General features: G+C 29.5%; 1 protein-coding gene and 1 long non-coding RNA gene across 2 annotated transcripts; both read right to left on the bottom strand.

Moving 5' to 3' along the window:
• Positions 1–4,242: 4,242 nt before the first annotated feature.
• LOC133039898 (uncharacterized) lies at positions 4,243–4,791 on the bottom strand. Its single transcript, XR_009688847.1, has 2 exons — positions 4,720–4,791; positions 4,243–4,582 (listed from the first exon to the last, which is right to left on the bottom strand). It is a non-coding gene; the product is annotated as an uncharacterized LOC133039898 (long non-coding RNA).
• A 297-nt stretch (positions 4,792–5,088) lies between these two features.
• Positions 5,089–6,790, bottom strand: LOC115715734 (mitochondrial import inner membrane translocase subunit TIM22-4). The gene is given in 5 exon segments (XM_030644401.2): positions 5,089–5,170; positions 5,354–5,748; positions 5,893–5,965; positions 6,059–6,164; positions 6,166–6,790. Coding segments are annotated over 4 exon segments (300 nt in total). The 5' UTR covers positions 6,273–6,790; the 3' UTR covers positions 5,089–5,170; positions 5,354–5,734.
• Between the last annotated feature and the right edge of the window lie 15,081 nt (positions 6,791–21,871).

Genomic DNA, 21,871 nt, shown 5'->3' with positions numbered 1-21,871 from the left:
AATTCTATTGCAGCCTAAAAGCCTGTAACAAACGTAAAAGAGATAAAGGTAGTTAAGTTTACAAAGTTATTATGATACACATATCATTACATGTTACACTTCGTATTATCATTGCAACACTACTGAGGCTCATAAAAAATTAACCAAAAGACATCGTGTCGATCCATAATCTCCAAAATACCGATAATACATATATTATTATTTGCTGCAGCTTTAGACAAATCCTATATGTTCACGAAATGGGAACAATGACATTAAAAGTATTCATGTTGGGTATCTCTGTTTGACTTGTGATTGTAACTTGAACCAGTCAAAATTCTGTGCTTTGAATAAGTTATTACATATAGTTAAATTACTTGTTCCACCCACATGGTCAGAACCTTTTCATCTCAACAACCAAATTAATAAATAAGCAAGAGGAATCTTGGATCATGCACGCGAGTTAGTTAAACTTTTTTCGACCGCCCGGCCGTTTTCGGCTTAATTAATCTTAATTACGTTTCTTAATTATTAATTAACAACAAATGTTTTAGGACCACAGACTAACATCGTATAGTTTATATAACTAAGCATGATTATAATTAGCAAAAAATGAGACATGAAAGGCTGTTATTTTGTTCTTCGATCTTGTTGTTGTTCCGTGAGAGGTGTCATGTAGCAGTGGAGTCTTTGATTTCTTGCCTTGCTAGCCCCCACTACAGAAATCTCTTGTAAAAAAAAAAACAGCAAAAGTAAAAACAAAGCGAAACAAATAATAAAATAGAAAAAGAAAATCAGTTCGTGAAAACAGAAACAGAAGTAGTGTATATTGCTGAGTTTTCATTTCTTTTCTCATGAGTAATTCTCCGACAAAGTTGGTGATTCTCCACGAGTAACATATCTTTCTTTTTACACCAAGATCTTTTGCTTCTCTTAACTACAACCTAAGCTAGCTAGTTTCCATTCTATGTAAAACATTATAATATGTTATAATCCACGTAAGCTGGTACATTGCTATATAAATATATATGAAGTTATAATTAAATTTTTTCTGCATTTATATAAAAGATCGTTAATTTTTGAGTCTATACAAGAGAACACACACATATTTTTATTTTATTTTTTAATAGAGGTAGATCCCATAAATCATGGATGTTTAATTAGTGTGTTAGAATTTAAAATAATGTGAATGAGGTTTCAATCAACTGATAATCGAAAGAGTGATTCATTCATCTTATACATTCTATTGCATTTCTATACATTAACATTGTGAGACTTTCTAATACATCCTTCTCAAGATGGAATTATTTTATTTACTCATCATCTTCTCTTTTTCGGCTCACTATCCTTGATCATAATTGGTTCTTTTGCTTTATTTTTTGGATTAATTAGTATATTTGGTGGCTCTGTTTATGTTTTGACTCACTATCCTCAAATTATAAGTGTCTTTTTTTCACTTTGGCTCTTGAATCAGCTTATTTTGAATTTTTGGTGGCTTTTTTTTTACTCTACTTCGATCGGCTTTATAAATATATATTCTTACTTTTTTTGTTTGTTTATTTTTGCTCTCATACTATATTAAAATTTGGAGTAAGATTAAGTTACATCTCCAAATTAATTGACAATGAAAAGAATAGTCCATTCATTTTACATTAATTAATTATATTGCCAAAATATGAGTCCTGCATATCATTAAGATCACTTGAAAAGTCAAAATTCCTAATTATGTCTACTAAATAATTTGGATGTGTTAGAGATCAAGGGATTGAACTTAACAATCCACCAAATAATTCAACTAATTGAAGGTAAACTAATTCAAGCACAATTGTATATGAAAGAAGAACAAATAGAGTTTTCTTCACACATGCATAATGGCTTGGCTTAGAGTCTATATGTAGGAGATCTTTAATTTCCTTTATCTTAATATGCATGTACTAGCTAGGCTACTAGCTAGCTCTTTCTCTTCTTCTTTTTCTTTCTGTGTCAGTATAATTTTCTCTGCAACAATTAATAATATGTGAAGTTGTACTATTGATTGATTTTATTCCTTAATTTTATCATACACATCCATGTTATATGAAAATAAATTATTATATATGTATATAGCACTCAAAGCATGACGCCATATTGTTAACGTTCAATGTATATATATATCTTTATATATTAAAAGTGCCTATCTAACGGCATTTCTTGGTTTAACATTCTTAGTTTAACAGAATATACTTAAAAATAAAAGAATATTCTGTTAAATTTAACGATTAGGTTTGATCTCCCGTTAAAAAATAAACCCAATAATTAAACCCAAAAAATTAAACAATCTTTTAAATAAACAATCTTTTAAATATTAATAATCTCTTTTTAAATTAAAAAAATCATCTTAGCCACATATCTCTCTAACAAACCTATCTTGGGACAATATTAATAATTTTTTTATTTATTTTTTAAAAAAGAAAAATATAGATAAAATATTTAGAAAAGATAATATAAAAGAAGATTGATTGTGTTGGCTTAGAGATTTTTGGGCTTGGGCTTAAAAAAATAATAATAAAAAAAAGATAAAATGGTTTACCTTATATGTTTGTGCTTATTTTTAGTTTTATTTTTAATTTTACCACTAAGAGGAGAAGGTTAAAAAATATTCGAATATGAAAATATTATTGGTGCTTATTAGTAATTTGCAAAGAATGTGAAAGTCTATAAATATATAGTTGTGTAGCTATTATTAGATATGAAATGAAATAATAGAACTTTTTTCAATTAGAAGATTAATGTACATTTTACTATTAATAACATACATTATTATAACACAACTATATTTTACTTACTAAATATACTGATACATATTTTATTTTTATAAAACAAATCGTTCAAATAATTATACTATTTTAATTATTAATTCAAATAAAAAACTAAAATATTAAATAAAACTAACACTACGTGGCTTGGCACGTAACAATTACCTAGTATATATATATATATCCACATAGAAAAGAAGGCCGAGAAGTTAGATGCATTTGATTGTTTATTTCATATATGATCAGTCATCACGATTAGCTATATATCTCTATTATTTGTGTATAAACACATACATTTATATATATATATATATATATATATATGGGTGACTATTTAATGGTTACATTTTTATTGTAACCATATGGTTACATTTTTCTTTAACCTGTAATAGCAGGTTAGTAATAGGTAGACTTTCCTTTTTTAGATTTAATGAATTATAATTAACTATATTCTTAAAATAATTAATTAAATAGACATTCTTCTTTTAGAATTATTTAATTATAATTAACTATTTTCTTAAAATAATTAATTAAATATTTAACAAGACCTCTTTTAGTAATTAATATTTATATTTAAATCCTTACTAGAATTATTTTAATAATTAAGCCATTTAATTATAATATTTACAAAAAAATTTATTTTTTTTACAAAAATTAAACTTCTTTTGACACAAATTAAAATTCTCTTCTTATAATAAATTTTTAAATAATTAATTATTTTTAAATGATATTTAATTATTTTGCTACAATTATATGAACTAAGTATGAGGCCTCAAGCTAATCAATCGATAACAAGTGTAGCCATTTTTTTTCTAAAAAAATCCTTCAACTCATTTCATTTTTTACTTTTTAAATATTTAAATAAAAAAATTAAATAATTATGTGTAATAATTTAAAATTAAGATTACAAGTATAATAAAATTTAAATTATGAAATTATATGTGTATAATTTTAAATTATAAGAAACTTTGCTATAAAATTTTAAATAATTTAAGTATAAAAAATAAATTGCTAAAAGATCCTTATATAGTAATAAATTGCAAAAAATTAATTAATAATTATAATTAATTTAATTTTAAAATATAATTAATCTTAATTAAAGTTTTATAAGGAAATAAATGATTAGGTTACTTTCAGGTTACAAGTTATTTTTTATTTATTTTTATTTAATTTCCAAATCAATCACAACCATTGAATAGTAATCCAATGGCTTAAAAAAATGTAACCATCATGGTTACAATAAAAATGTAACCATTAAAACCTCTTCCATATATATATATATATATACTAGGTAGGAGTTACGTGCCGAGTTACGTAAAGATTAGTTTTAGGTAAAGTTTAGTTATTTTTTTTTATTTCTTCTTATTTAGATTGTATGTAAAGGTATGATCATACGAATAATTTGTTTTATCAAGAATCAAGAATCAAGAGAAAAACTAAGGATGAGCTATCTATGCAAAAGTTATACTGAAAGAATCAAGAATGGGTCTCAGAAGTTTTTGCAAATGTACTGAACTTCTGAGACCAGCCCCTTTCTTTTAGAGAAGGTTGTAACAATAAAGAGTAAGCTGATAATTACAACTTAAGAGCTAACTAACAAGAAATTGTTATAACAGAAATTAACCAGCAAAACCACTTGGCTTATCACAAATGAACAAAAAGAAGGCCCAAGTTTCCAAACAGAAATTATTTAAAAGAGCACACAAATAACCTTAGAAAGGATACATAATACTGGGCCAGATCCCCTCGATTGAATTGGTACTGATGTTCTATGATGTTGTTGATATAATCATTGCTAAAACAATAGTCTGCAAAACAAATTCAATGCAAACATTGAAGAAGTTACCAATAAATTTGCAATTTACCAAGACAAAATCAATTTAAAAAAAAAAAAAAAGAAAGAAAACAAACTCATGCTCGGCGGATCAAGCGGTACATAACTTACAAATTGCATGCTCACTATCCATATTTTGAATCATTATGCTCGAATGCGAAGCAATGGTATTTCAATTCTCGAATCCCTACTAATTTTAAGTACACGAAGAAACTCGGCTAAAACTTGACATTCCATAAAATATACGCATAAAAGCCACAATTTGATACCAACTCAACATACACAGACATACTTAAAAGCCAAAAAATAGATACAGACAAAAAGGAAAATTTCATACTCAAAAATCATCGGGTCTTGTTTGTCCCCATAGGTAACTATCTCCACTACGTACCGCAGATCTACCACTCGATTCCCGTAGTAATAAATAAATAAATATATCATACAATAGGAAAAGAATTTAAAAGAGAAAAAAAAAAAAGAACAAATTCCTATAAAATTGAGCAGACATACCTTGTTGTGCTCATCCACAACTTTAATTTCCCGGAGTTCATTCACTACATATCTACAATTATTCCCCAAAATAAAAAGGACAAATTAGCTCAAACATTATACGACACAACACAAGCACAACAACTCTAACCTTCACCAAAGCCATAAATCACAATCAAACCGTAAAATCACTGAGTTAAAAACAAAAATGTACAATTGCAATGGTTGATTAAAGATATAATGGAGAAGAACTAACTTGAAGTTTTGGAGGGAAAATCGGTCGAGCGGGCGAAAGAAAGAGAGCCACATGGTGATCGAAGGAGAGGTGTGGAGGAAGAAGAAGACGATCTGGTTTTGGAGCGAAGAAATTTAGCGGTAAAAGTTATGTGCATTTCTGAATAGAAATTGGAGTGTGAGATGTGATGGGACACAGTAGTCTCTTACTCGTCTTGTTTCTATGGTTAGTAGTAGTATTACCATGTGCCCCTCTAAACAGCTAACTTCACCACATTGTTGATTTGCAAATAAAAAAAATTCCACATCTCTTTTACCAAGCTCCTCTATCGAAAGCTCGGCACCAATTTTCTCCCAAAATAAGATAAGGAACAATGCCAAAGAACTTCAAAGTACACAACTCCTAATTACTTGCTACTGTAAATAGTATCAGTAAAGCATATCAAGCAATTACTAACTCTGGCAGATGAAAACCAAAGTATTGAAGGAAAAAAAAATACACAATGTGTAAGTTTTTACTGTAAATTGCTATAACCTCATCAGAAAAGAGAAACATGTTACCTTTTGCCGATATTGTACCCCCAGTAACACAGCCAGCAACAACTGTATTTGTTGTGTCATGCTTTGCTCGCGCCTAGATACAAATAAACAAAGTCAGCCACCATAACAAAGATATCGAACCTCTTATATCACCCATGAGAGTTCAAGATTTCCATAACCAAGATACCTTTTCAATAACGCACTCGGCCGCAGAGAAAACAAATCCCATAACAGCAAATGCCTTTGCAGAACTCCAGCTCCTGCGCCCCATCTGCTTTGCCTGATAAACAAATACGCTTACCACTCATCTCATCTCGAGTTATAGGATTATCTAGAGAACCTATAAACAAACCCATGGCCAACCCAAGAGCGCCACCTACAAAATTTACACCATCCAACATAATTAAGTAAATCTAACTTACTGAGTACAATGTTCTTCAATTAACAGAATCAAATAATACACAAAAATTGACATGTTTAGAATAGAAACTCAAATGGTCAGACATGTGATTTGCTCGGAAAATTTCTAGCTGACCCACGACAATCCAAGCCTAAGGAAGTTTAACCTAAACAATAAAAAGATCAAATTTTTACGACAGGGCTTGTATCTATAGTTCGAGTTTTTTCTGGTCCGGTAAGATTGCAGTAAAACCAAACCCTAAAACCCTAACTTTCACCCGAAAAGAAACCCCCAAACAACCGAGTGCGAAGATCGATGAAGAAAAAGATCGGATTCCCAAATCAAACTCTCCGACAAAAACAAAACCCAAAGAGAAAGAATCTGCGAAAGAAGAGGAGGAACAAGGTGAATGGGTTTATGAGGAGGAGGCTGTGGCGGCCATTTCTGGGTCGCGAAAGAGAGGGATTGAGAAGGTTTAGCTTGTGTTTGTTTGAATACGATTAATTGTGAGTGAGAAAAGTGGACGATTTTTTTGGGGTTAAATTTAACAGAATATTGATTTTTTTGGGGTTAAATTTAACAGAATATTCTTTTATTTGTAAAGAATATTCTGTTAAACCAAGAATTGCCGTTACATAGACACTTTTAATATATAAAGATAATGAAATACAAAAGAATGAGGTAACATGGGTAGGTACGTAATCCATTTGTCTACTAAATTATATAGTTTTAACAAAATATTAGGACTGACTGTGATCACAGTCACTATTAGGCCGTGATAAAAAACATATGTGTGAACTTGGATACTATTAAGATTTCAGAAAGAATAATGTCATTTAATTATATATGTAAAAAATTCTAGCTACTCATCATGTTAGTGGTCTAAACAAGGCCACATTGTTCGTTAATTAACCTTTGTTTTTGTTACTACTGCTACAATAATATATAAAGAAGGTGATGATTCGAATTTGGAGGTAAATTAGAAGTTCATTGTCGTTTAATGAAAGTAGCTCACATGCCTCCATGTGAGGAACATGTTGGTTCAGTTTCAATTCCATGCAATGATATATCATAAAAAAGAGAATTTATAATTAATTAAACGACCAACTTACCAACCAAAACGGCAGTCAAAACTATTTTAATTTAGCACAATATATACATTGAGGGACTAGTGGGAGAGGTTGATAAAAGGGGACAAAAGATGTTATTCCCCATATCTTTGTTTGATTTAAATTAAATCTCCATTTTGCTCTCAACTCTGTCCTATATAATTTGAAATGAATTAAAAACATTTGTGAATACAAACGACAAGAAATCTTCTTAGATGATTGAATGGAATATATATATTTTTTTCTTAATAATTCTAATAATTTTATTTTGGGGGTGTTATTTGTCTTGGCTTAATTATATTATATTTATTTTGATAATGATTGGAGGAGATTTTGTGCCTCAATTTGTCAGATTGTCTTTTCTGCTAAGATCATGGACTTGTGAAAAAGGTTGTTGCTCCTTTCAGTATGTGCTTGATTAACTTCTAAAAATCCAATCTTCTAAATCTTCAAAATTAAGATAAAATAATAATAAGGGAACCTTATATATGTACATATGAAATTCTTTCAAACATATTGATTTAATAAAACTATCAATGACAATCGTTAAATATATTTTGATTATTTGCTTATAGCATCAATCATAAGCAACTATTATTTGGAAAAGTAATAATTAACAAATCATGCAATAAATGTGATCGTATTGCGAAATTGGTGACAAACCTCATATACTAAGGAAATACATGCATATAATGAGAATTTAGAGTTTAGGCCTCAAAGTGGGACAAACAAAAAATACTTTCATAGCAATTAGAGAGGGAGAAAAAATTAAATAGAAAAACACGTGCATTAAATTTTACACAAAACTAAAACTTCCAAGTAGAGCAAATCGAAAAGTCAAAAGCTATAAAATCTAATTCATACATGCATTTGGGATTTGCAACCATATGATCCATAACTTTACACAGTTTCCATAACAATATGATCCATAACTTTACAATAAGTAGATATTGGGACAGAATACTACAACCGCTCCTTCATTTTAGCTTGTTGAGTTTTGGTTGTGTTGTTATATAGAAGGCGTATTATTTCAATTATCAGCTATGATACATTTCAATTTAAATGCATTTCTAGTTTTTCGTATTATTTTTCTTTTGTTCCTTTTAGGTTGAATATTAGTGATATGGCTTTTTGTTTTGTTATTAGTGATATACCTGATGGGCCTATTAGTCCAAATTCTGTAAGAAGTCCTAAGTAGTGAGTATAGTATGGGCCTAAATACACGGTGCAACTTATTCTTTCCAATTGGGCTGCTTAGAAACCACCACATAATGAGATAAATCCTCTCGGAAATTTACAAAAATACTGGAATTTGGGTTAATTTTTACAAAAATATTGTCACACAGAAATCTTTTCAAAAATACTGTGTTTTTATAAAATACCAGTAAAACACAAAGCAGAACAACTCAAAACAACAGTAGAACAACTAGAAAACACCAGTAGAACACCAGTGAAACTTAACACAGCATACTGCACTGTGAAACTTATAGAAAAACACAGTAAAAAAGTAAGAAAATACCTCCTGACAGTATTTTTGTAAAAAAAATGGAAAAATTTAGTATACCATGTAAATTTTCCTATTGATATATGCTACGCCTTACTCTCCAATATCCATGGTTTATATATAAACGAGTAAATAAAATAATAATAAACTATTAAAATTTAATTATTTTGTTAAAAAAAATATGTCCAACCTAATTAAAAGTATTTTTTTTTATAAACATATAAAATTATTTTTTTTAATAAAAATCATAAGATTTATTAATTAATAAATTCGTTCAAAACAATAGAACGCACTTCAGAGGAACAGTCCTCTAGCTGAAGCACATGACCTGTAGAGAAATAAGAGTCTCTCGCCAAGCAATAAGCCAACTTATTTGCAGATCGTTTTACAAAACACAAATCAACAAAAGATAAAGCCAAAAGCAAATTTCGAACATCTTGAACAATAAGATCAAACTGTGAAGGCATAAAAATACTGCTTTAAATCGCTTGGACACACACCAAGCTATTTGTTTCCAACATGACTCTATCCCATGAATGAGTTGCAATCCAACTCAAAGCTTCTTTAATGCCTATTATCTCAGCAATTTCGGGTTGACACACAACCAATCTTCCCCTTCTTGAATGCTTCTGCCATAGCACCATGATGATTCCGAGTTACACAACCCATGCCAAAGCGCCCCTTTTGTTCAAATAAGGCCCCATCAACATTAACTTTGATCTTGTTTAACTCTGGTGCAATCCAATGCTCAAGATTTCGCCCCCATCATGCAGCGGAGACAACGAAAGACCCTTCCTTCATTGAGCAAATTTATATTGATCAAGCATGTTTCTAGCTGATGCAACAATATTTGATGCAAACCAACTCTTCTTTTGCCAAAAAAAATTCATTCTGTGAGCGCCAAATAGCCCAACTCACCACAACCACTTCCTCCATTTCACCTTCATGCCCTCTACCAAAGATCCCCAACAACTAGTTGCTGAATGTTGAAGCCCCAGCCCCGACGTCAACTATGCTGCGATTCCAAGCAGCTTTAACAAACTCACACTCCACCAACGCATGTTGAACGATTTCTACATGAGCGTTACACAGCAAACAATCAGCATTGACGGGAACATGACGTTTTTGGAGCTAAAAACAAGTTGGGAGCACACCCGAAGCAGCCCTCCGTAAGAAGTTACTGATCTTAGGAAGTATTTGTAATGATCAATACAGTGCGCTTGATCTGATCTTATGAAGACATAATCAAACTCATTAAGGAGAAATAAGATTAGTCAAAGTTTCCATAAAAAGCAAACTTTCAATAAGAGAATTTCTTCTCTTACAAGAAGTTTCCAAACAAGAAAAAATACAGTTGCATATAGAATCTTTCCTATGATAGAAAAGAGCAATAAAAACAACTAAATAAGGTGAGAAAATTGGTTTATAAAAGCCAAAAAATCGCACCATAAATAAAAAATATTTTGGCATCTAAATTACTAAAAAAAGACTTTACATATTTTAATTATAGTATATAATTTGGTTGGTATAGTATATACATATATATACATATTAGTAATACTAGGCAGAAGTTACGTGTCTAGCCACGTATAGTTAGTTTTATTTTAGGTTTTAGTTATAGTTATGGTTTTTTTTCAAATGTCATACGTAATTTTAAAATAAATAATGCTCAATATAGAATGACAATTGTAGAAAGAATAATAATAATTTATAGAAAGAGAATGTATAATTATGTAATATATTGAAAAAAAAATATATATATATTGTGTAAAGTTTTGAGAAATAAAAATTAAACTCAAAATGTTAATAAAATATTTAAAAGCAATAATAATAAATTTATAAAATTAAATTTTAATATTGTTAATATATATTAGAAAAAATAATGCTTAAGGTTTATTAAATTAAAGAAAACAATGTAAGAAGTTTTCAAAATTAAAAAGAAACATATAATTTTGATAATTAAAAGAGAAGAATTATTAAATGACAAGGAAAAAAAATAAAAAAATTCATTATTGAAGGAGTTTTTAATTTTCTATAGATTTAACAATCAAATTGTAAAATAGTAAAAAAAAAATACTTAATTAATTCACCTAACTATACATAACAAGTATTTATGCTCTTGTTAAACTTTATTCTAATTTGTATATAATAGACCAACAAACAGAGACCGTTGAGCTATAAAACACCCAAATAAAAGAAGAACAAATACTATACTTGCAAATAACAAATGGTATTCAAAGGATTAAGTTTACGCGTTTTCAACTACAAACTCCTCTTAGGCTTATCATCCTCTTAGGCTTACGATTAAGGCATGAAGAGTAAAAGAAGATGAGTATGGTTTGAGTCTGGGTTTGGGAAGTAAGGAGAAACTGAAAGAGGGTTTAAGCTTAAGAGAAGAAGAAGAAGAATGGAAGAGTAAACGAAGGTGGTTAATACTATAAATTAATTATTTTTTGAAATTTAAATGAAGCAGTGTAAAAAAATTTCAAAAATTGTAGTTTGTTAGAGAGATATGTAAGTTAATCGTAAATGTTATTTAATTTTTTGGGTTTAATTATTGGGTTTATTTTTTAAAATTTGAATGAAGCCGTGTAAAAAAATTTCAAAAATTGTAGGATTTGTTAGAGAGATATGTGGGTAAGATATTTTTTTTTTAATTTAAAAAAAGATTGTTTAATTTTTTGGTTTAATTATTGGGTTTATTTATTTGTTAACGTTTAACGTTAACAGTCTGTTAAGTTAATCGTGCAAGGCTAAATAAAAAAAAGAAATCGTTAAACCAAGAATTGCCGTTAGATAGGTACTTTTAATATATAAAGATATATATTTTTATTGTTATTATTGTTAGTAATATTTTAGTGAATGGTATTTGTATTTGTTGTTATATGGTATATTATTTTATTAAATAATATTTAAGTTCTATTTTCTATTGTGACATGACTTATAATTTTATTTGCATACTATATATTTTTATTTTTAATTGTTGTTATTATATGTATATACATATTTTTATTGTATGGTATATATTTTTTATTATATGGTATGTAAACTTTATTGTATAGTATATCATTTCATTTTAGATCATGCATGTTTAGTTTTTATTTTATTATATATAAAGGTGATACATAGTTTTGTAAGTATGGTAAAATTATTTTATGGTGGTATATAATTTTGTTAATGTAGTATATATATATTTTAATAATAATATATTATTTTATTTTATTTTTTATTGTAGGTATGTATATATGTTTTGTTATATGGTATATAGTTTTTGTTGTCTATTGTATATTATTTATTAAAGATGATATTTAGTTTCTATTTTATTACATATAAATTTTTTGGTATGTATACATATTTTAATAATAGTATATATAATTTTGTTAGCATGATATATATATTTTGTGTATTAATTTAGTATTATTATATTTTCTTTGGGATATATAATTTTATTATTATGTTATATTAATTTTTAGTAATACGATACATCAAAATTTTACTATACATTTTTTTTTGCAGCAATATGAATAACTTCATTGAAAAATAAATTATAATGTCATACAACCTTAAGTATCATGAATCCCCACCAAAATAAGAAATATCATCAAACAATACAAGTTCTCTATCCACCCGACAAGCATGCCGAGCTAATTTATTTACAGCCTTATTGGTCGTTCAACATACATGGATTAGGGACACTTCAGGAAAACTGAACATCAAACGTGCTAATATCGCTACCAAAGAACCAAGTTCAATGAGGAAAGAAGGACGGTTAGAAAATGCATAAAAAACCGCTAAACAAACTGCTAGACTAACTGTTTCAGCCACATAAAGTGAATCAATCCAATGCTATCATAAGTGCTTCACAATCTGCTTGAAGAACCGAAAAGAAACCTACAAAAGAAAATCAATGAAACATCATCAACATTAGTGAATGACCAATAACTAAATACAAATAACTTTGTATATGAAAAATAAATAATTACTTAATAAAAGAATTATAAAGTATTAATAAGATTATTGAATAATAGAAATTATAGAGTAACAATAGTCGTTATATGAGAAAAGAGGAAATTTATCTTCTCAAATGCACTTGATACTATAAGCAGATCTTGAACACTACTTCAAATAATTAATAACTTCAATAACTTAATAATTAACAATTTTAATAACCAAAAAATAAAACAATATAATAACTTAAAATAAAACCTTAAATATGTTATATATTTATTTATTTTTGCTACAATATATTAATATGCAATACTAAAAAAATTATATAACTTAATTTAATTATTATATATATTTTTGAATTTTTATACAAAAAATACAAAATGCAATCTTTATTACATAAATACCCCCACACGCTTCTTCTTACTTTTTTACTCTTTAAAATTTTTTATTTACACTTATACCACTTGTACACACATTACATGCAGCACAAGTGTTGCTTACACATCAGGTGATAGACTTGACCCATATCAATCACTCCATGATTTTCCTCCCTTTTTTTCTTTTTGTTTTCAATTTTGTTTTAGTTTATATTTTTAAAAATCAAAATTTCCATATCTGAACTCATCTCCCCTCACGATCAAAACTCATTTTCCTCCTACTTACTTTTATGCCATTTTTTTTTGCAAACTTCCATTAACTGATTTCCATAACCGTTTGTACTCTATTTTTATTGCTGTGAATCTATCTATAATCATGGTTATTACTCGTTCTTCATCCTTTCCTTCTCCATTGCAAAAAAAAAAAATTGAAAATAGGTGTTAAATTTGGAGCTAATAGGTCCGAAGGAAAACGACCAGTTGTGGAAGATGATAACTCTGACTTTGCTCCTCATGTATTACAATGGGATCGTGGACCTCCAAAGAAGAAAGCTAAAGTTTCTGTTCCTCAGAAAATTTCCCCACTTTCTGACAACAAGAAGGAGCAGGTTCAAGATGATCATGGGTTGGAGGTTTGTTTTCTTTTTCTTTTTAGTTTTCTCCCAATTTCGATTATTTTTTCTTAGTTATTTGTTGGGGTTTTGTGTTTATTGTTTTGATTTTTCTAGGGTTTAGATTTTCTAAGTCAATTTTTGATTTCTGTTATTTTTATGCTTTTTTTTTGTTCTTTTTGGTTTTAATCATTCTGTTTTTATAATTTGATTTATGTTTAGTTTATTATGTTTTTCCTTTTTGTTTTTCTAGTTTTAAATTTTGTTATAATTTTTGTTGTTTTTATTTTTGTTTTGATTTCCAAATGTGTTTTTGTGTTTGATTTCATTTTGTTCATTTGATCTGTTTGTCTATTTCTTTACAGTTTTTTTTATATAGTTTCTTTATAGTTTAAACACTATTGATCTGTGTGTCTGTTTCTGTATAGGCTTTCGTTTTTTATAGTTTTTGTGGTATATATATATATATATCATTAAGGAGTAAACATAAGAACTATCCTAGAAATTGATATTGAAGGAGCTTAAATTGGATCGGTCTACTACTTTTTTTATATTTATTTTTGGCTAATTAGGATTTTTGTCCCATAATCTTTGATATATACAAAATCATGCCCCCTAAACTTTTCTGACCATTAAAAATTCTCCCTGAACTATTGAGATTATCAAATTTAAGGACTTTTGTCTAATTTCATTCAATTTTACTAATTTAGTGATTGTTTATGTACTAAATCATGCTCCTTAGACTTTAACATCTACCAAATTACGCTCCTCGTACTTTGACATGTGCCAAATCATGCCCCTTGAACTTTCATCCATGTTAGACTTTCCTTACTAAAATTGGACAAAAGTCCTTAAATCCAATAATCTCAATAGTTCAGGGAAAATTTTTAACGACCAGAAAAGTTCAAGGGACAAGATTTGGTACATGTCAAATTTTGGGGGCAAAAATCCTAATTAGCCTTTATTTTTTATTGTGTTTTTATATGTTTTGGTGTTTATATTAGGTTTTATTTCCATCTATATTTATGTTTATGTATTTTTCTTTAGTTTTTGCTCTGTGTGACTATTTTTTCATGCTTGTTTTTTGGTTGTATTACAGTTTTGAAACTTCTATAGTCCATTCATTATTTTATCTTTCTTTTTTAAATGCAGGATTGGGTATACGAATTTAGTCATGGAGATTATTATAGATCCAAGTGTGTTTCTACAAGCACCTACTCTGTTATTCTTAATATTAAGAATACTATCTCTGGTAATTTGTTAAAGATGTTCCGAGATACCCAATTTGGTCATTTTTTAGATATTCTCGAGTTCGTATTCCATCCCCAAATTGTGCACAGCTTTCTATTGAGGGAGATTAACCAGCCCAATCTGAAAGAATTTTGGGCAAAGGTTGTTGGCCGTTGTATACAGTTCAGTGCTGAAGAGTTTTATTTGATTTCTAATCTTTAATGTTTTGGTGATTGCAATAAATTGCTATTTACCTAGGAATCAAACCAATTGGTTGATGTATGTTTTCTTGGAACAAAAACTATTGATCATAAGTCTATTGAGGATACTTTTTTGGGCACTAGGTGGGGCCATGATGAATCTCTTGGTTTGAAATTTACCGTTCTGTATTTCATACATTGTTTCCTTCTAAGTAATACTCTTTAAAAGAAAGTTCTTAGGTCAGAATTAGATATCATTAATAGCGATCGTCAGATGAATATTGTTGACGTAGGGAGTCCTTTGAGTTGACAATTGATTCATTCAAGGGTAGAGTTGAACATAGTATCAAGATGAAAAACAAGAAAGAAAAAAAGGGAGTTTAGTCTTATGATGGTTCGTATAGAGCTTTGGCTGTCTGTAGGTGTTTATTTTAGGCTAATTAGCAATTTTTCTCCCCGAACTTTGACATATACCAAATCATGCCCCCTGAACTTTTTTGGCCGTTAAAAATTCCCCCTGAACTATTGAGATTGTTAAATTTAAGGACTTTTGTCTAATTTCATTCAATTTACTGTTTCAGGTACTAAATCATGCTCCCAGACTCTGATATCTACCAAATCATGCCCCTCAAACTTTTATATGTATTAAATCATGTCCCCTGAACTTTCATCCATGTTAGAATTTTTTTACTAAAATTAGATAAAAGTCCTTAAATTTAACAATCTTAATAGTTCATGGGGAATTTTTAACGGCCAAAAAAGTTCAGGGAGCATGATTTAGTACATGTCAAAGTTTGGGGGGGGGGGGGGGAATTGCTAATTTGGTTTTATGAATGTTGTCCGGCGATGATAAATTATTTTTGCAAAAGAGTTGCATCTAGGATTCTGAGAATTCTCAATTGGACCAATGATGTCGGTCTAAAAATCCAACTTTTAAAGATTTAAAAGGCAAGATATTTGATTTGTCGTTAAAGCATGTGATTTTTAAAGGAGGCAAATAAAATCAATAATGCACAATATTTGAATACATAATCTTAAAACAAAACAGCAATAGTGGGTAACTATAGTTTCCTATTGGATTGAAAAATAAAAAAAAATAAAAAAAACTTCCACAAGAACCCAACTCAATTATTCCAAAACTGAAATGCAATCTTATAAAATAATAAAAGAAAATCTCCTTGCATAAAACTTCCCCTGCAAAATATAGATATACCTCGCCAATAAATACACTTTCTCAAAATATATACTATTTAGTTATACTTCCTAAAAAAATCCAAACCACGCTTAACAGTAAAACAATACAAAAATAAAGCTTAAATCTTATAATACAATACAATAATGATTATTAGAGAACGAACAATAAACTTAACCACCCTATTTGCTTGTGTAGAACAATAAAATCTCGCAGTATACATAAATGAAAATACACGGAGTTCCAATTGCAAATCTCTTTTTATTTTTATTTTTATTATTAATAATAATAATAATTTTTTTCTGTTCCATATTTGAACTATTCACAATTTTCTCTGGAACCAAGCATCGTTTTAATAAACAAAAAAAATATTAAAATTAATAAATAAATATAGCTTCAGTGGATGAGATTGACTTTCCTGAGATGACAATGGTTTGCAGTTTCAACTTTCAAGCCTAAGATGAATAGAAAATTAGGGAGGGTTTTTGGATAGGAAGGAACAGAGAAGTGAAAAAGCGATCGAAACTAGGGGAAAATGTCTGCGATCGAGTAAATAGCTCTACGAACAAATGGATCGGATCGAATTGGAAAATAGTGAAAAGATTGAGAAAAATCAGTCATTCACAACAATTGATGAAGGATTCCTCCAAGAAGTAATAAGTACTTGGGCATGGACTTGAAAACCTCCTATTTGCAAATAAAAATGCTGGCCTACTTCCGACGGGTGCAAGAGTAACAATAATGTTTATAACGCTACAGCGGCGGGTATAGTAAGCAAAATCATACGAAAAGAAAAAGGGGGATACGATGGGGAGGAAAGAAACGTTTGTATTCAGCTACAAAATTTATTTTGTATACTGCAGGAAGTTCCACTTTTTCTTTACTATATTTCTCGATTTTGGAGGTATTAATTTAAACTAAGATAAATCATATTGATTATAACCCTTTAACCAATTTTTAAAGGGAGAAATAAGGGTTCAAGTTAGAAAGATCTGACATGAGCTGAGAAGAAAGGAGCTTCGACTTCGGCTCTCTGGGCTTCGACTGGGAATCATCGGACAGAGTTTCGTCGGGAGCTGAGAAGAAAGGAGCTACCGTGGTGGCTGGTGAGTCTCGTCACAGGGAAATTTTTGAACCTTGGGGATTCATCCACGAGAGAGAGATGAGATTTTTGAGCCTTGGGGTCACTGGTCTTAAATTTTTGAGCCCTTCACGAGAGAGACGATTTGAAATTTTCGAGCCAAATTTCCTAAATTTTTGAACTAATATTATAGCTCTGTATAAAATGCATCGTTTCCCAACAGTTTATAAATGTTAGGAATACTAAGCATTCTCCACGGTGATAAACCGTTCGGATACATAGTATTCCTAACAGTTATAAACTGTTGGGATTTACTATAATTTTTTTAAAAAAAATCCATTTAGTATTGTCCACGTTTCTACACCATTGGCAATAGCTATCCTAAAGATTATTTTTGCTTCGGTGCTAAACCGATGGGAAAAACTTCCACTTACCTTTTCCAACAGTTTCCATAGTTAATCCTCTTCTAAACCGTTGGGAATAGCCCATTTTGTAGTTGTGGCTATGGCTTAGTTGTGCAGATCCACATCCGGATGGGTGAGACTTTGGTTCACAGAACGGAGGGAGACCGTAGTTCGCGGGAGTATTTCTTTTGGCTAGCAGTAAGGGAGCCTTCCTTCATGGAGGCTTTTCCTGCGAGATCAATGCCCTTATCCTCCCGGGATATTCAATGAAGCATTTGGGCGGCTTAATGACTCCTTGACCTTCTTTGATTAAAATCCACGTGCATACTTACAAAATGCGGATAACAATCACCCTCAAAACTTGATTCTTACAACACAATGTTCAAGAAAATACAATTCAAAGTAGAACCAATCACAAAATAAAAACTAGAACTTAAATGAAATTAGACAAGAATAAACTTAGCTTGAGAATGAATGAATTATAGATCTTTATTGATTAGGAATAGTCAGTAGTACAACATGAGATATGCTCAAGAATACAATTGAACACAATGAACAATTACAAAGAAATGTCTCACATTGAGAGAAATCACTTCAAGTGATACTCTCCCATTACATCCCTCCACACACTCACTCATTGTAATCTTGGACTTTCTCTCTCAAAACATAACTTTGAAATTGAAGTATGAATATTGGAGATTCCTTGAAAGAATAGATGCACACCTATTTAGATGTTGGTGGGCCTCTCTTTAAGTTGGTGACAAAGTCAATTGTTATAACTAACAACAGTTTTATCCAAATTCATTTGATGAGCGAAAAGATGGATCTACTGGCTTTGACAGATTGAGTGAGTTTAATCCCAACACCTATTAATTCTACAAATAAACGAGGATATAGAAAGATCTTGTACAATTCATTTTTTGGCTCATCATTGTATCAATGTTGGCATTTTTTTTCTCAAATAGGAAAAGTGGGCTTCGAGTTTGGTGATGCTGCTTGAAGTCATATTGTTAAGTGGTTGCTGTAATTTCTTGCCTCCTTTCTTCTTCTTATTAGTGTAGGAGTCATATTTTTGAAAATAAAAAATAAAAGATCTTGCAATATACATCGTTTTGCACATTGTTAGGGTTTAGTATGTAAAATCTTATTAAGAAGCCTGCCCTCTTCTTCATACGCGTCCATGCTCAGCCCGTTTCTTTTATATTTTAACACTCACAGCTAGTTGGTTGAAGTCTCACTAATAGCTAGGAAAAGAACTTTTTTATTTGAGAATTGAGACATTAAAAATATATAACTTTTTTATAAGAAAAAAAATAAAAAACAAACTTATATAGTCAAGTAAATTACTTATATTACACACTAGATTAAATAGAGTTTATGCAATAATTCTCACTAGTTTACCAATTACGCAATTATGTTATTTCAATTAGTATAATTATGTTATTACATCGTTTATCAGATATACATATATGTATATAGATTGTATATATGCAAAATTAGTAATACAGGCGATGGTCATCAAAGAACAAATATTAATGTTTAATAAATCTGAAACTCACTATATAAATGTCTATCTGTTTCTGTCCCTAAAATCACAAAAGTTTTTTCTTTTAAAAAAAATACATTTATTATATATTATTAATCTGCCATAGTTATCCCTAAATTGAAGAAAGTTTAAAAACTTAAGCAAACCCCCTGAAATGGTTATGACCAAAGCAGCTTTGAGAAAGACATTTTCTCATTATCGTCAGCTGGGAAATTTGATTTAACTACTCAAACAGTGAATACAGACTAGTATAAAGTATAAACCAACATTTATATACATTTCCAGAATCATAAATTTATTTACAGATGATAGCTTTCTTTTCTTTTTTGGAGGATGAATATTTATATATACATGATATATATATATATATATTAGATAAAAGTAAGTTGGCGTATAATTAAGTAAATTTGTGAATTTTTTTGCAGAAACAAAAAGCAAGTGCAAATATATTTAGTCGGACGATATAATAATCCCAAGGAAAAAGGACATCAAAGAATTTCAACGTAGTTTTAATGTACTTTGTATCAAAATGATTGTATATATGTATGCATGACTTGGACGACATCGACAGAAAAGAAAGGCAGATTGTCATCCATTACAAACTTAAAGGTGGCACAGATATGTATATTGACATGAACAAATTTTAATGAAGATCTATATCCAAATTATAACTCAAAAGTACTCAAAATAAATATATATGTATATATAACATACACACATGTACAAAATATAGCAAATTAGCATATCCAAAGGGTTTTACAGTGATGTACCCAAATATATCTACACAATACAACACACCTATTATATATGAGATGATTAAAGTAAACACACACAAACATATATATATATATATATATATATATATAACCACGCCATAAAATATATTAGCTTAATTTTATCATCCCTTAACAAAATACAAATAAATAAATAAAAGAACTGAGACCAAAACATATTGTAAACACTTTTTTTAAAAAAATAAAATAAAATAAACGATAACACAATAAGTTAAAGCTCAAATAAATGATAAACTATATTACCAAATCATTAAAAAAGAAATCAACTAGACTATAATAGTATGTATATAAATAAAAACTGTAAAAAAGAAAAGAGGAAAGATGATGATCTTCACCGTACAAGTGAGGTCTGGAGCATAAGTGTGAGCCACCGAGTACCACTGCAGCATCATCAAGATTCTCACACGACGATGATCTAGAATTAAAAGTGGGGAAGGTGGAGCTACCAATATAAGCATTTTAACCCCACAAAAAGAAAGAGAGAGAGAGCACTCTCCCCCAAAAATAAAATAGAGTAATTCTCTATGTGAATCTTGATGATGCTCCAGTGGCAAACAGTGACCCTTTTGGAGATCTCATCATTATATCATCAGATATATATCATCATAACGCTCCATGCAAGAAAAGGCTATTATATATCAAAAGAAGAGAAGAAGAAGAAGAAAAAGAAAAAGGGATATATAATTAGAATTCTAACCCTAAATCCCATCCCACAACACAAAGTTGAGATAAAACAGAAGATAGAACTCTAGACCTAACTAAAAAATCTAAGTATCCTAGGAATGAAAAAGTGTACAGATCTAAAGAGGAAAAAAAGAAAAAGGGATAGGAAAGAGGAAAAGATAAATACCTTCTTGTCTAAAGATATTTGAACTAGTCGTTACAGCCCAACTTAGTAATAAAGTGATACTAGGAGACGACCCTATTTCTATGGCTAAGTCATGAGATAGGGATATAAGGAAATTCTTTAAATAACTAAAGAATTAAAAACGAATGAGAGAGGAGAGAAAAGGTTTTCTGATCTAAAAGGGAAGATCAACTCAAGAGAGACTACTCTTGGATAATTTGGGGGAGAAGCTCAATGGTATTGGTATATATAGAGCCCCATCACTTAGAAAAAGGAGACAGTGAGAGAGAAGAGAGAGGGTAGGGCAATATCGTATTGAATAAGAGAGAGAGAAGACAGGGATTAGTTGGTGGGTGAAGAGAGAGAGGAGAAAATTGTCAGAAGAAAGAGATAGAGAAAGAGAAATCAGTTATCAATCATAATCCTAGGTACTAAATTAGCCAAAAACTTTAATCTCCCTCACCCAATCTTTCTTCCACATATGTCAAGTGGTGAATAAAAACATATAAAATAGGAACAATCTTTATGATAAAATTAATTGAAAAATGTAAACTTACCAGTTGGCCAGTAATATTGACGAGATAATAATTTTAGTTATCATAATATATATAAACAGATATATAGAGATTTGGAGGATATATATGTATCTTATATATACACACACATGTATGTTTGCTTCCTCCACAAGCATAATTTTGTTCAAAATGGGGGCGATATATAAACCAGAATTGACAGGCCCTGATCCTGACCCACCCAG

This window comes from Cannabis sativa, chromosome 1 (assembly GCF_029168945.1).
Source record: "Cannabis sativa cultivar Pink pepper isolate KNU-18-1 chromosome 1, ASM2916894v1, whole genome shotgun sequence".
Lineage (NCBI taxonomy): Eukaryota > Viridiplantae > Streptophyta > Magnoliopsida > Rosales > Cannabaceae > Cannabis > Cannabis sativa.
The sequence above is the reverse complement of the archived record's forward strand: the minus strand, read 5'-3'. Positions and strand labels throughout refer to the sequence as shown.